Here is a 15,919-nt window from a genome sequence, read left to right as displayed (position 1 = left end):
ATCAGGCAAGCGGCAGGCAGAGCAGAGTGTGAGTGGCAATGAAGTGCTGGTAGAGAGATCTGTGAACGTCATGTGGTCTACCTTGTGCCCCCTGAGCTAGCCTGCTGCTCTTAGGTGCATACTAAGATGCTGTCTCAGCTGCCAGTCTGCTGTGCTTCTGCATTCTGGAATGATGAGTGGGATGGCAATCCTGTCCTTTGCCTCAGGCAGCAAAATGTCAGCCATAGGCATAGCATTTACTGAGCACAGTTCTCAAGCTCAGATTCCCACTTGTGACACATGCATGTCTTGTCTTTATTAGAGTATGTGACAGTTTTGGCATTATCTTCATATGTATATGTTGTCATAATTCCTGAGAATTATGAAAGACACCTGTCCATTTCAATGTGAGAAGTAATCTTAAAAGGACCAAATTCTGAGTTCTAAAAGGCAGTCATCCTTTTTTCCTTTTATACCTCAGGTTCTGTAATGATGCACCTCAAAGCCTGCAGCATTTACCTTAATAACAAGCAGTTTTTTCTGCAGTGCTATAATAATGTCCTGGCACTTGAAACCATGTCTACTTTTCAGAAGAGGTGAAGGGATAATTTTGCCAGGGTGTTCTGGTAAGAACTCCACTTATGAGCTGACGAGACCTTGGAAAAACTATAAACAAAGATGAGATTGTAGCTATTGTTTTCATTCTTTCTTATCCTCATTTGAAGTAATTTCAAATCAAGAGCTTATTATGTTGTCCTTTGTATATTTTAACATACAAAAGGAAACCTTTGGCAGGATCCCCACTTTAGGCATTCTTTTTCATAGTAAGTGTTTTTATATTTTTAAGGTATTATTTGTGGGAGGTGGGTGATGGGTTTCTCCCAAACATTACGAATTATATTTCCTGATACCTGGTTGTGTATTTTTATTTAGTGTGTTTCCTAGCCTTTTAAGTTTCCCTTTGTCAGAACCCTGGGGTGCACCATGATGATGATGATGATGATGATGATGATGATGATGTGTGTGATTCCTGCTCAGCTTTTTAAGATTTTGTGAATGTGCACTCCAAGAGGAAAAGGACCGCCACCTTGTCATTCTGGGATCATTCCACTGTAACTTTCAGCCAGTCATGGGATCCTCAACTTCTCTTGGGCAGCCAGTGTTGGAAATGTTTGACATAATACCAATATATATGTAGACCTGTGACTCTAGGATAATCACAGGGAGCGCAGAGAACCCAGACCAATCATAAGCCACTTCTCTTGGGTGGTGTATTGAGAGGAGTGGTGGAATGAGTATACCCCACATCTTTCTGAGCCCGTGCTGCTGAAATGAGCATGTTCTCACCAGCTGTTGGCATGCCATGGGTAGCATGGTAACGTAAGATCTTAAAATATGTAAACATATTGGTTGTGCCACACTTACACTAAAAAGGTGGGGGGAGGCTTAATATTTCTAGGGAAACCCCCTACGATGTGAGTTTTATTGTTTCAGAAGAAGAGAATAATCCACTGCTTGAATTATTAAATTTATCTTCTTAGAAAATAATTCCATGGTTGATTGCAACAATGCCTATATGTGTAATTTTTTTTTACTTCTTTTGTTTTTACATTGTAAGTTGCTTTGAGACATTTTGTGAAAAAGTGACAAATAATTGAAAGAGCATAAATCCTAGTGCAGAGCCGATGGCAATAAAAAATAACATGAACCAGTTTATGTTGCCTTTCATAGACGTAAACTATATTGTGTCATCATGGAAGTTAATATCTATTTATTAAAAGAAACAATGGATATAGCTGAATCTTTAAGGACTCAGTAAGCATGCTGGCTTCTTAAAATAGGAGATACTATAAATTCTTTTGGTTACTGTACCTTAAGAAATATGATATATGATAGGAAAGAGCAATTAGATGCATAGTACTTGCTGAAAGTGTCAATTCATGTATTCATCTGCTCAAGAATTGCTAGTAAATTGTGCCCTCTTTTTATCCAAGTATCATTGATTGCTGTTTTGTGAATTCTGAGGCTACATTTCTCCAACATTACAGGTTACTCTGGAAATTAAATAATGGGAATTAAGTTTTCTCTTGGGTGGAAAATGGTGGTTATGTGAAATAGTGCTGCTTATCAACACTGTTAGGTAAATAGTTCAGGAGGATGCATTTAAGTGAATAAGGGAAATATAATATACAAATTCATTCCATAATGGAAGATAAAGGAGAAGAATGAAATGTACATTTTGTTTTGACAGGTTCAAAATATAATTTTGGCCTGTTAATGTGCCAAGATGGTGAATCTAAGCAGTTGTGCTGACATTTTGGAAAGCTCCCAATGGATTTTGCCTGGTACAATGCTCATGGAATCAACATTTTCTGGGAGTAAATCATATAATGTCCAAATAGTTCTGTGGCAATACAACTGTATTTTCTCAGGGAACTAAATGTATTTATTCACACTGATCCTGCATGTTTTAGTTGAGCAATCATTAGCATGTTTATAATGGTTCTAATTTAAAACGACATTTTCTGAATTTTATCCTTGAGTCATTTACAAATTGTTCATATTGAGTAAACAAAGGAAACAGATTGCATTTGATACTTAGTAATTTATCTGAAAGAAGAAGGGAGGGTTAATTGTCTCAAAGTTTTGCTCTGTTTGGGGAAGTATGTTCTTTTCTTTTCTTTTCTTTTCTTTTCTTTTCTTTTCTTTTCTTTTCTTTTCTTTGCTGCATAGTGCACCCCTTCCCCCTCTATTCTTGAAGTGAAGAAGGGGGGGAAAGCCTGGAGGAGTGAGGAAAATGAAAAATTAGGAGCAGGACAAGACTGACCACTCCCAGAGGGGAGTGTGGAGCAGAATTTGAGCTGGCACAAGATTATCTAAAACAGTTGGTGCATTCCTTAATGATCAAGTGCCTGAGAAGCCCAGCTCTCTCTCACAGAGCATCTGTGTTGATGTTTATATCTGTGCCTTGCTGTATGGGAAAAGCATGCTTTCTCTTCTTTCTCTGCTAAAAATAAAGAGGAATATAGCATTGTATGAGCTATTTTAGGAGAACAAAAACATCTGAAAGGTGAAAGGTTTTGTTTTTTAATAAATAAATTAAAGTAATAAAGGTCAGGGCTGAATCTTAGGCTCTCCCTGTATGTCGAGATGGAAACAAGATGGGGGGGGGAGGGTACATAGGCAGTGTGTGGTATTTTATCTATGTGCATTGAAGTTTTCACGAGAGATTCCCTTTTTTTTTAAGCAAACCATTCTGGGATTTCTTGGTGTAGCCCGCAAGCTCTTTTTCTCAGTCAGGCTCAGCTTAGATTACAAGCTTGGCAACAGCCAGTATTTATATCGCAGCCTTTGGATTCGGGAAGACCAGAGTTTCAAGTGAGAGCTAGTAATAGTTTGGGAATATGTGTGGAATTCAGAGTAAAACGAATGCATTTTTAGTGCCTAATTATTTTTAGTGGGCTTACAGAGTTTTAATTAAAAGTCTAAGGCAACTCTCAAAGCTCTGAACGGTTCTAATTTTACCATTTTAAGGGAAAATATTTTTCGCCAACAAGGGAAAGATGTCTTAGGACCTGCAGATTCAGAAGATTTCTTGTTTTAAGGCCCTGCCTTGGGTACATATGCTTACTGACAATAATTGCAGTTAGGAAAAACCACGCTGATTTAGTTCCAGCTCCAGAACTCTTCTGTACCATGCACCCATGTACCTCACTACCCCCCTCTACTTTAGCCCCCCACAGTCTCTGTTGCTGGTCCTACCACAGCTGTTTGGGTCAGTTGCAGCAGCATCTAGTAGTGGGGAGCTGGAATATGTAAGCTACATGGAGATGAATTGTATGACGGCTCTTCATTATGTTTTTATAAAAACTGAAATAAAGCCATTTATTTAAACAGTGCAAGTAGTTGATCCCACAGCAGGTAGACTAGGTGGGTCTCCAGACCCCCAGCTATGCTTGGCTGCCTGTGCTGCCGTAGGCAGTGGGGGAAATCACATCAATTTAGTGAGATATTTTGGTGGACCAGCCTCTTCCTCCTCCTCCTCCTCCTCCTCCTCCTCCTCTTCCTCTTCTTTAATCAGTACTTCCTAATAATGCATGACTTCATAGTTTCGCTAGAACAGGCAAAACACTCCTTCATTAACTCAGTTTTTTATATAAGGAAGCAAATTCACTGGAGCCATTATCTTTTGAACCTCAATTATTTGTCTCCTGTTTTGAAAATTCACCATGCATGCATCCTTCATATGTTTAAAAGGTAAAGGTAAAGGTACCCCTGCCCGTACGGGCCAGTCTTGACAGACTCTAGGGTTGTGCGCTCATCTCACTCAAGAGGCCGGGGGCCAGCGCTGTCCGGAGACACTTCCGGGTCACGTAGCCAGCGTGACGAAGCTGCTCTGGCGAACCGGCACTAGAGCAGCACACGGAAACACCGTTTACCTTCCCGCTAGTAAGCGGTCCCTATTTATCTACTTGCACCCGGGGGGGGGTGCTTTCAAACTGCTAGGTTGGCAGGCGCTGGGACCGAGCAGTGGGAGCGCACCCCGCCGCGGGGATACGAACCGCCGACCTTTCGATCGGCAAGCCCTAGGCGCTGAGGCTTTTACCCACAGAGCCACCCGCGTCCCCTTCATATGTTTAGTGTCTATCAAAACAATAGTTAATGTGACATGTGGCATTCTAATCTCTTGGATAGATATTAGTTTGGGATCCCATTCTACACTCATAACTTCCTTTTTGTGGCCTTATGTTGCCTATTGCTGGTGGCAACGTCACTGGCAGTAATGTTTCTCGCACAGCAATCTCTACAGCGGTATTGGATGCCTCCATGGCGCTGAGTCCTCTCCCCCCTGTAGTACTGCACTTTAGGTGCGGTGCAAACCCCCCAAATGAACTCAGGCAAACAGAAAGTGGTACCGTCCAGATACTGTTGGACTATAACACCCATCTTTCCTAACATTAGCCGTGCCAGTTGGGGCTGATGGTAATTTGAGTCCAACAACATCTGGAGGGTTCACATTGGCTATCTTTGTGGTAGATAGTTTAGCTTAACTATACTGAGGACTGAATTGATTTGAGAAGCCATGCATCCTAAGTATGAGTCAGATAGAAGAAGCTATGCATCCTAAGTATGTATGGCAGAGCACTATGCACATAGTATGGTCTAATGGTTGCTGCTGCTGCTGCTGCTTTGTTGCTGGCCAGTCACCTAAGTGATATCGTTTTGTAATGTTTTGTGGGGGGTAAAGTTGCCCAGAGCTGGTATGACCATGCTCCATTTTGCTGTGTTTCCGTTGAATGAGACATAGTATTAATCATGTCTGGGGGAAATCTGCTGGAGTTCACTCCACTGTGGCAAATCAGCACCTCCAGTCACGTAATGGTGCATTCACATAAAATATTCACCATCTGAAATTGATGTGGCATAATTAATATGGGAATTGGGCCTTCATTGAGGGTCTCCTAAAAAGAAGGGAAACTGCAACAATCTCTGTCTGTTTGAAAATATAATGATTGTTCTGCATTCTGTTGTATTTTGTTGTATTATGACAGTTATCAGGTGATAAAAATAGGCAAGACTTCATTGTTTTTGTACTACAAATGTTAATCTATTGAGGGTTATTCATGTTTTAAAATCATCGCTTGTGTTTTAGATGTAGTTAGAATTCCCTAGTCTCCCACCCAGACTTCTCCTGATACTCTAATATATTTTATATGTACTAAGACAAAAACAAATAAACAAGTCAATGTGATTGAAATGTTTTCCTGAATAATATCTATTTATTGCTTATAAATCTACCATACATTTGCCATCATTATTAATAAATAAATGTGCTTTTGTCTTCTGTCACTGTGTACCACCTGGATAAGGAAATGATTGTATGCAAAACAAGTCATGTTTTAGAACTCATATCAGCAATAATCATCAGCTTACAGTATTGTTACAACATGTTTTGAAAGAAGCTTATTATAAAAGAAAGAAAGAAAGAAAGAAAGAAAGAAAGTGGGCTTCTCAAAGCAGTGAGAGTAAGACAGTTGATCACACTTACCATTGATATGGATGTTATAAATATGCCACTGTGTACTATAGTGTTTTATTGAGTCTCAAAAAGTCAGAGCTGATTTGAAATAATAATGTCTGACAGTCAGGGCTTTGAAGTTTTGCTACGGCACGCACACATTTAGGCTTTCTTTTATGTCTGACTTTTACCATAAAAAGCAAAACACACACATGGCATGAATGCATTCTTCATATCTGTATGTCAAAGAAAGTAATGTGAGGGCTACTTCAGTAAATTAAAAATAACCTGGGGGTGGAGGAACCCTATGTAGATGGATGCAGGCCACTGGAAGGTCATAGTACTCAGAAAAGGTAGAACTGGGCTTCCTCACTTGTTGAAGGTCACAAGATTGGGATTGTAGTGGATGAGGGGGGTGGCGTGCGGGAGAAACCAACCCTTGATAGGATCAAGATGACTTTGATTTAGTCAGAAGAACTTAAGACCTTGCCTGTGATAGCCAGCACACTTGTTCTTCATTGGCAGTCAGAGATTCTTTCCATTCCAAAACTGATTGATTACTCAGTGGATAAATGTTAATTGTTTTCATCATGCCCTCTGATCACAGAGACATGCTTTTCATCTTTCTTTCTTTTTTTAAACCTGGAGCTCACGTTATCTCTTAAAAAGCATTGTAGTGAATTTGGGGGGTTCTCATTTTTATTTTTTTATCACTTCCCCTTTCTCTTCCCAGTGATGCTGCCCTGAGACGGTGTTGTCTTAACACCTTAAAATCAGCAATTGCATAAAATTGTACCAGCACACATGGATGAGCTCAGCAATAAAGAAGATGATCACATATACAAGCTTTCAGGGTTTTCTTCTGATGCTATTTATTTCTTAAACTTCAAACCCATTTCCCAACCAAAGTTCTCATAGCAACAAATCATTAGTCACTGTGGGTTTTCTTACATGTGCACATGAACTGCAGATCAGTACCTTAAGCTAAGGTACTTAAGCTAGTGCTTCTCCAGCCTAGTGTTCATTTTAGTTACCGGTACCTTTCAAAGTCCTTGTGAGGCTAGGATTTGACAACTTATTTAATCACATGCTACTTCACACATTCATTAAGAGTTGAACCTTAGTACCATTATTTCGTGTTAAAGAGACATTCACAATTAGGTTAAATAGGCCTGTGAAACAATAATGAAGATGCCTTCTGAGTGTGTGCAATATGGGATTTCACTCAGGTTTTAAGGAAAATGTCCGAGGGCATGACCTCATTACCACAGAACCCTCCCTAGCATGCTTTGCTTCCTAGCTTTGGGGATTAGGCACCTGGTCATCTGGTACTAAGAATATGTACTGGGTCCTGTGTAGTTAGAGATAAAATTGAGTATTGGCAATAGGCATAGCTTTTCTTTGCCATAATTTTCAGAGGTTTTGTTTGTTTGTTTTGGCTGTTTTGTTTCTGTTGTCACTAAAAAAGAAAACTTCAGTACACTTTTAATCGTAAAAAGCTACTCAAAGAGGGCCAGAGCTTACTAATAAAGGAGACAAGTCTTATCTCATTGTTCCACAGAAAGAATAATTTATAGACAATCATAAACACTCAGAAGAAACGTGGTGTACATGTGCATGTCTAAACTCTGCTTTGTTAGGAATCTGAGCTCTGTTTCATTTGGAGGCTAAGACTGTCAGTGGCTGCTAACCGCAATAACTATGCAGTGCTTCGACTGTTAGAGGAGGTTTGCCTCTGAATGCAAGTTGCTGGGAATCATAACTTGGGAGAGGACTGTTCCACTCAAGTCTTGCTTGCCGGCTTTCCATAGGCATTTGGCAAGTCACTGTGGGAACAGAGTGCTGGTGTAGATGGGTCATTGACCCAATCCAGCAAAGCTCTCCTTACAGTGGGTAGGATTTTTGATAGCAGATTTCCAAATTCAGATCAGTTGCTTGATAATACTACAGCTTATAGGTCAGGGAGTTTTTAAATAAACCCATGTTGTAGCACAGACAGGGACACGGGTGGCGCTGTGGTCTAAACCACTGAGACACTTGAGCTTGCCGATTGGAAAGTCTGTGGTTCGAATCCGCATGATGGGGTGAGCTTCCATTGCTCTGTCCCAGCTTCTGCCAACCTAGCAGTGCAAGTAGATAAATAGGTACCGCTGTGGTGGGAAGGTAAATGGCATTTCTGTGCACTCTGGTTTCTGTCATGGTGTTCCATTGCGCCTGAAGCAGTTTAGTCATGCTGGCCACATGATTCGGAAAGCTGTCTGTGTACAAATGCTGGCTCCCTTGGCTTGAAGTAAGATGAGCGCCGTATCCCATAGTCGCCTTTGATTGGACTTAATGGTCCAGGGGTCCTTTACCTTTAGCATTTACTGGCACAGATGGGCTTGTTACACCAAGCACATACAAAAATGATACATTCGCCCATGGCATAGAATCAAGAAATATTTATAAACAGGAATCCATTATGTTGGAGAGTGCATGGTTTTTGTAGTCACTTTGAAATGGGGTCAGAGTTACAATTTTACCATAGCTGTCAACGTTTCCCTTTTTAAAGGAAATTCCCTTATTCTGAATAGGATTCCTCACAAGAAAAGGAAAACGTTGACAGCTACGATTTTACCAGTACTGTTACACACCACCCTAATCTCCATGAGTGGTACAAGATTCCAGGGGTTCTAGGCACTTACCCAGGGTTTGTTTTTCCTTTTGGGAATAAGGCACAGCGACTGTGGTATCTTTATTATATGTGGTTTTATTTATGCAGGTATACAACCTGCTCCTAGATGGAGGGATTGCAGAACATTCACATCCTGTGAGGATCTGGCTTCCCTGCTAAGGGCAGCATTGGATTCAAAGGAGGGGGGGGAGGCATCCTCTGTGTCTCTTTGTTTCAGCCTGTCATCCCCAGCTCATTTGGAGTTCTGCCCCTTCTTCTCCTTCTGATTACTAACTGAGTCCAAGGACCTCCGCCAGGCTCATTCAGCTCATTTAGAGCTGAAACCCTCAACCTAGCCTTTGCTCACTAGCACCCAGGGAAGAAGGCCCCCACCCCCATTTGCCTGGTTGTGATGGTTTCCTTGATGGGCCATCACTGCCCTTTGTCCCCTGCTAATGTCCCATCCAGTTAACTCTGCTGAGCTGGCTTGGCTCATTAGCATAGCTAAATCCAGGGGGTTTCCACATTGGGCAAAATCAATCAAAGCTTAATCAGTTCTCACTTTTACTAAATCATGACACATTTAGGAAGATCTAGCCCCCCTCAACTCATCACAGTATTCTTCTTATTAATAATTTCATTTATAGACTGCCCTTTGTTAATGGCCACAAACAATTTACAATACATTAAAAAGTGATCAGTGACCTGTACAGTTAGTGAAACCATACTACACAGCATTTCAAACTGTAACCATTTTCAATTCATAGTAATCAGGATAACACCAAATTACTATAAATTATAAATAACTATAAAGTACTAATTGTTATTAACACAATGATAATTTATATATAGATACCAACCCAGAGTTCTCTCAGCATTCCATTTTTTGCATACCACTAGTGCATGAGGGCCTTTCCACATTTACTGCAATGGACCCCCCAGCTCCTTTTAAATAAACAGGGAAGCCCTTGTGGCCAGGGAAGCTTTGCTCCTTAGGAAAGGACAGAACTGGTCGGCTGTAGGAACCCAGTTCTAAATATATTGGGCTTTATTTATTTATTTTTGTGGAATTAATGCTCCCTCCATTGTGTCCAGCATCTTGAAAAATGCTCACAGATTCTTTAGAGATTATGTAAGGTGTAACTTTTGGTCGTTTGTGCTGAGCAGAAACTCGAAAATGTTCAGTCTGCCTGGAACATACTTTTTCCCAACTGTTTATCAAGTCCCATTGATTTAATTGGACCATCTGTTTTATTTCCTCTGGATTGCTCCCTTGACACTCATACTGGATTTTGTAATTTCTTCCCCTAATCAAACTATGGTGTATCCAATGTTAGCCATACTCGAGAGTAGACCCTTGAAATCCATAGACTTAATAAGTACCTTAAGACTCTTTATTCCAGTGGTCTACTAACATTGGATCTAATCCTCTGTGTACATATAGAAACTTACAAATTCAAAGTGGAGAAGGACAGGTTCTTGATTTGTTTGACAACAGATAATCTTTGGGTTAGGCAACTATGCATTTTTCAGGCTGCTCCTTCCCAGCACTGCAGTTTTAGCAGAACCTACACTTTCTTCATATTATTTCTATTTTCTGAGATTTCAGATCTTGCCTAACCTCAAAGATTTGGATTGTTATTTCATTGGCCACAACGTGATATAGGGCGATATATCACAGCTGAGCTGTCAAGATGTTTTCAGACATTTTCCATTTGTTGATAAAAGAAAAGAAAGCTTTGTTTTGTATATGTTATCAAGAGAAGAGAGCTAGCTAGCTAGATAAATAAATAAATAAATATTCATTGCCATTCGTGTGTGTGTTTAATGCTTCTCTATTTATATAAGTTTTTAAAATACAACTACATAAAAGGTGCCTTAAAAATCAGGCATATCTTTTTGTTCCTTGATTCATTTTGCTCTAATACTGTATTGTCATAAACTGGGCAAAAGTATCCTACTTTAAATATTTTATTGTTAACTTTCTGTAAATATCAATATAAAGCCAGCGTTCTTCGTTTTTGGCAGGGCACAAGAGATGCAGCTTTTTAAACTGATGATATCACAGAAAAGGACAAATTATAATGTTCTATCGATAATTGGTGGTTATTTGTTGATTCTTCTATTATCTGGCCAAAACTCATAAAAATAATAAAGGCTTGTAATTGTTAAAATTAAATTATTTGTTTTATTGTGTATCAAGTATTTTAATGCTGTCTATTACAACTTAGTGCTTCTTAATTTTGCTCTTTTTTGAAAGGATATAATTAGTATATTGGCTTTCCCTACTAAAATATTACTTGGGGGTGCAGGGATGCATAAGCTGTGCTGTCCTTCCAAAGACACTTCTACAGTGTTGCAACCAAAACTTGTATAAAGATTGTACTGTAACTTTTATTGTGATAAAATGGCAACACGTAACCCTTGGGATTTGTCCACACTGGAGCAAAATGTGGATTCACATCAGTGTGTCTCCCTGTTAACATAGGGGCATTCCTATGACATCTTCCCCCATCACAGTGTTTTCCCAGACCTTTCCTCCTTTATATGTGGAATTTATTGATCCTTCAGTAATTCAAATCAGCGGGGGGGAGGAGGAGGGGGGATGCATTTTAAGTGGGTAAGGCCAGGTCCAGGGACAATACAGCTGTACCTCAGAAGTCAAACAAAATCCATTCTGGAAGTCCGTTCGACTTCCAAAACATTCGGAAACCAAAGCATGGCTTCTGATTGGCTGCAAGTACAACGGCAGCAGATGGTATGACGCAGAAGTTGTGCAGGAAGTTAGATTGTTCAATGCAAAATACTTATTTTATTGTGCAGCAGCTTAAAATATCTGCATGTTGATTTCACAAACTTTTAAGTTTTTATTAACACTTTCTCTCCCCTCTTGTTTTCATAGATTCATCTTGCGTAGAAAAGTTACTTTCTAAAGACTGGAAGGAGAAAATGGAAAGATTAAACACAAGTGAACTCCTTGGAGAAATTAAAGGTATAGTATAAATTAGACATCGTATTTTATTTTGAAAAGCAGATTTTTTTAATAGTGCAAAAAGTCCCACTGATGATTACCCCCGACTTTTCAAGAATACTAATAGGACTTCTCTGCGTGTGGTGAAGTAAATAGCTTTTTAGTGAGGAGCCAGCTCTGGAACTATGGATTTTGTGTTCAGGCAGGTTTCATTTTTTGGATCAGGTTTGTCTCAGATTCATTGAACTCTGCAAAGTTGAGTTATGTTCTTAAGCCTGCATTGGCTTTCTGGTTGGTACACGTTGCATAGGAGTGTCCTATGATGTATAATATACACAGGTGGCCGCCTCCTATAGTGAACATGGAGACAAGGAATTTCCGGAGAAAAAGTTCCTTGTATCCTAGGATAAAGCTCTCCAATGTTCCCTTTTGTATACTATAGTTCGCAACCACAAACATGGAACCATGCTTCCTAGTTGTTTCCTTGGGCTACCGCTCTCAATCAGTGTATGTATGTTTTAGTTATTAAGATATTTATACACCATCTGTTATGTGGACATTTTAAGGTGGTGTTCAGCAGTACAATAAAATGCATATAGAAACACAATTAAATACAAGTCCAGTGAAGCAGCAAAATAATACTTAAATTTCTAACAGAGATTAGCATCAATACTGTATTTTTTGCTCTATAAGACTCACTTTTTCCCTCCTAAAAAGTAAGGGGAAATGTGTGTGCGTCTTATGGAGCGAATGCAGGCTGCGCATCTATCCCAGAAGCCAGAACAGCAAGAGGGATTGCTGCCTTCACTGCACAGCAATCCCTCTTGCTCTTCTGGCTTCTGAGATACAGAATTTTTTTTTTCTTGTTTTCCTCCTCCAAAAACTAGGTGCGTCTTGTGGTCTGGTGCGTCTTATAGAGAGAAAAATACGGTAGATTGGAAAGGTCTTGGAGAGCAATTAAGTTTTTAGCATGCACCAGAATTGTAATCTGGATCTTCTGGATCAAGATTAAGGACAGCCCCACCTAGAGCATACATATCATAGTAAATGAGTATTGAGGTTACCAAGCCCTGGGTGCTGTGGCAAGGCTAACTGTCCAGGAATGGCCATGCTGTAGAATACATGTACTCCAGGACAGTCTGTTAGTGATTCTGAACACCATTTAATTAAGAAAACATTGCTTAGTGTTTTGTTTGAAAATGTAGGGATTTGTCAGGTTTTACTACTTAATTGTGTTTGTGTTGTGTAGTTATTCTTTCCTCCTTCCCAGAATCACTGATTGTTCACAGTGGGGCTGTGAAGCAACATTGTAAGACGGAAACAAGTTAGGTGGTTGTGGAGGGGGTGGGTAGAGAATCTCAATAGCAAGAAACAAAGGTGTGGTTTTGTGGGGAAGAGCTGCTCTTTGCACTGACTGTTACTGGGGAGTTCTCTGCTTTATCAGACAGAAGGCGTTGTTCTTAAGGATAAATGAAGCACATACTCTCCCTTTGAAAAAGTGGCCTGCAATATCAGTTATGGGGAAGGATGCCAGGAAAAAAGGAAAAAGGCAGCCAAGCTCTTCTGTGCCTGTGTGTTTGCTATGCCAACCTTGTTTACCAAAACAAAGAGATGTGAAAATATTAGTCATAGTACAAGACATATAGTGGAAGGTGCATTTTTTGGCCTTAAGGTAGATGTTTAATTGCCTTGATCTTATTTAAAATTAGATTCTATATCTGTTTATAACAGACTTGATAAGACAAACATTGGATGAAAATTGCTTCTCTACTCCCTGGACACAATTAATTTTATTTTGCATGTAGTACTTGCAGGCAGTTCACCACAATGTTTTTCTGCATGCATCCTAGTGAAATTAGTTGAAGCTGCTTGCTGGCTTATTTATTTGAGTGCAATGTTTATCATCTTTTGGACATAAGCAACAATTCCTGAACACTCTGGGCTATTTTCCAGTGGACAGAGCTGGTGATCCTTATGAGGCCTTGTCTCTCTGTAGCACAGCAAGATGCAGAGGGCCATAGATATGATCATTCCGAGCATCATCTACAAGACTGTGGAGCATATTCATCCTCCTGGTATACTGGGGAGGTATGTGCTATGAAGCAGGCTGGATGATGGCTAAAGTGGCAAAAGCCTTATTGGGAAGACAACCAAGCACATGTTATAGCACATAACCATGCCTGCTGCGTGGTGATGAATGTGGCAAAGAATCCCAACATCTACTGCCATCATGTCAGCTCAACAGAACTTCTTAGGGGTGGTCCATAGACTGGTGTCACCCAGGATTTTTTTCAGCTGGAACTCAGTTCCAGCACCTCTCAGGTGAGCGCCAATGCCATTATAAGAGAACAAGGGACATGTTCATGGTGAGCTCTGGCACCTCTTTTTCTAGACCAAAAGCACTTGTGTCACTTATATTAGTGGATGGAGCCTGGGACATCTCAGAGGGCTCAGTGAGGTTTCTAATGCTCCATCAAGCCTTGTTTTGTGGGATCAGTTTCAGTTTTTGCAGCCTAAAGAGGTTAACAAGATGGTTGTGAGTATGCACCCACTGATGCTACCTCTTGGCTCTTTGCCCTTATGACAGATTAAATCTAGGTGGGGCAGGAGGATAACTGGTTGAGTTCATATTTGCATGAAGAGGTGGTGCATGCAACCTTGAAGGTATAGTAATGTAGCCACTCCTGAAAAAAAAGCCCACCCCGGACCTGATTGTGTTTAACAGGGTACTCAATATGCACCCACACTGTGCATATTCCTTGATCTGTATCAAGTTTCATGCTCATGACTTGTGATAGGTTGTTTGTGGGGGCAAATGGCATGACATATAACTCCGTGTTTACAGGATTTGGCTGCCAATCTGCGACTGTGCTAAGTTCAAGGTTTTGGTATATAAGACCATATAGAGATCAGATCTTCAAAGGTTAAAAGATCAAAATTTCATTGGTCTAGTGCTCCCAAATTGCTCCCATCCAATATTAATGAATGGAAAGTGACTTATTTAGAAATATATCCAGCAGTAATTTTACATGCAAAATCTTCCTTCCTTCCTGTGTGTATACCTTATGTAAATAAAATATCGAGGTATACAATGACAGTGATTTAAAGCCCCACCCCCATTTTCCAACTTTCCCAGTCAACTATCAGAAAGCATGGTGCCCCTTATTTCCAAAAATAGCCTGTTTTTAGTTTTGTTTCACATGTCAACATAAATCTCTTACTTAGCAGAGTCCTGCAAGCATCGCACTATTGTTCCACTGAAATAGCCTCCAGTGGTTTCTCTCAAAATACAGGGTCTTTGAAGATCAAATAAAGGAGGCCAGTCCATACACAACATAAGCAGTTAGTTATGCTATCTCCAAGAGTCATGATGGTTCTAGCAGCCTTGTAGATAGAAGGCTTCTGGGTCACAATCTAGTGGGTGAAGTGTTCTGGTTTCCATTTCTAGAGGAGTATACTACTGGAACATAATCTATATTTACACACATTGTGGCTTAAATGTCACATGCAGTCTTTCTTTGTACAGTATGCTCTATTTTTGGATAGACATTGACGGATGTGCATAGCTTTACCCACTACAGAAAACCATTTGCATTGTATGACTCTTTGACTTGCACGTAATTCCTTAATTCCCCGTGCAAAGATCATCTTCTTTGATAAATTAAAGTGAGTTCAAAGCTTTTGTTTGTAATTCCGGTGTCCTAAGAATAATTAGCAAACAGAGAGGCCTGTGCTAGTTTCAAGATTTTAAGAGCTGGATAAGCGTTGACCTGCTGCATAAGAGATTTCCACTATAAAATACACTGTGCATATTCCTTTATCTGTATCAAGTTTCATGCTGATAGCTTGTGATAGAAATAGCTGTTACTCTCTTCAGAGAAGAGAATTGTGAGGAAAGATGGAGTATATGTTGTAATTGTGATAGGAGTAGGATTGGTATCCATTCTGTGAAGGTTGTGCTACTACGTTGCTGCTAGAAGTGCTGCCTCTTGCTTTCAGAGGAAGGCATAAAGTGGGATAATTGGTATTACAGTTGTATTAGGCATTCAGAAAGAGAAAAATGTAGGTTAGCTGTCAGAGGTTCAGCAAGCATGATAACAAGAATACACAGGAACTCTGTGAGCAATAGAAGGCTGAAAAGATTACCGTATTAGTTTTCTTTACAGTTTATTTGAGATGCATTGAGATTATTTCTCTAATAGTGCCAAAATCCCTTTTGGCAAGTCACAAGTGTATACCGCAGCCTACTTTATAAATATATATGGCTTATATATCACAGGAGCACCCATAGGTTTTT

The 15,919-nt window shown here is 39.9% G+C and overlaps 1 protein-coding gene across 14 annotated transcripts in view; it reads left to right on the top strand.

The window, feature by feature from the left end:
- Positions 1-15,919, top strand: part of SOX6 (SRY-box transcription factor 6) — a 460,580-nt gene that overhangs the window by 250,567 nt on the left and 194,094 nt on the right. For all 14 annotated transcript variants that reach the window (XM_082193371.1, XM_082193374.1, XM_082193373.1 and 11 more), the window contains one exon: positions 11,554-11,643. In XM_082193371.1, the coding sequence (XP_082049497.1) occupies positions 11,554-11,643 (90 nt within the window). The remainder of the gene's footprint in view (positions 1-11,553; positions 11,644-15,919) is intronic.

This window comes from Podarcis vaucheri, assembly GCF_965113315.1.
Source record: "Podarcis vaucheri genome assembly, chromosome: 1".
NCBI lineage: Eukaryota > Metazoa > Chordata > Lepidosauria > Squamata > Lacertidae > Podarcis > Podarcis vaucheri.
The sequence above is the reverse complement of the archived record's forward strand: the minus strand, read 5'-3'. Positions and strand labels throughout refer to the sequence as shown.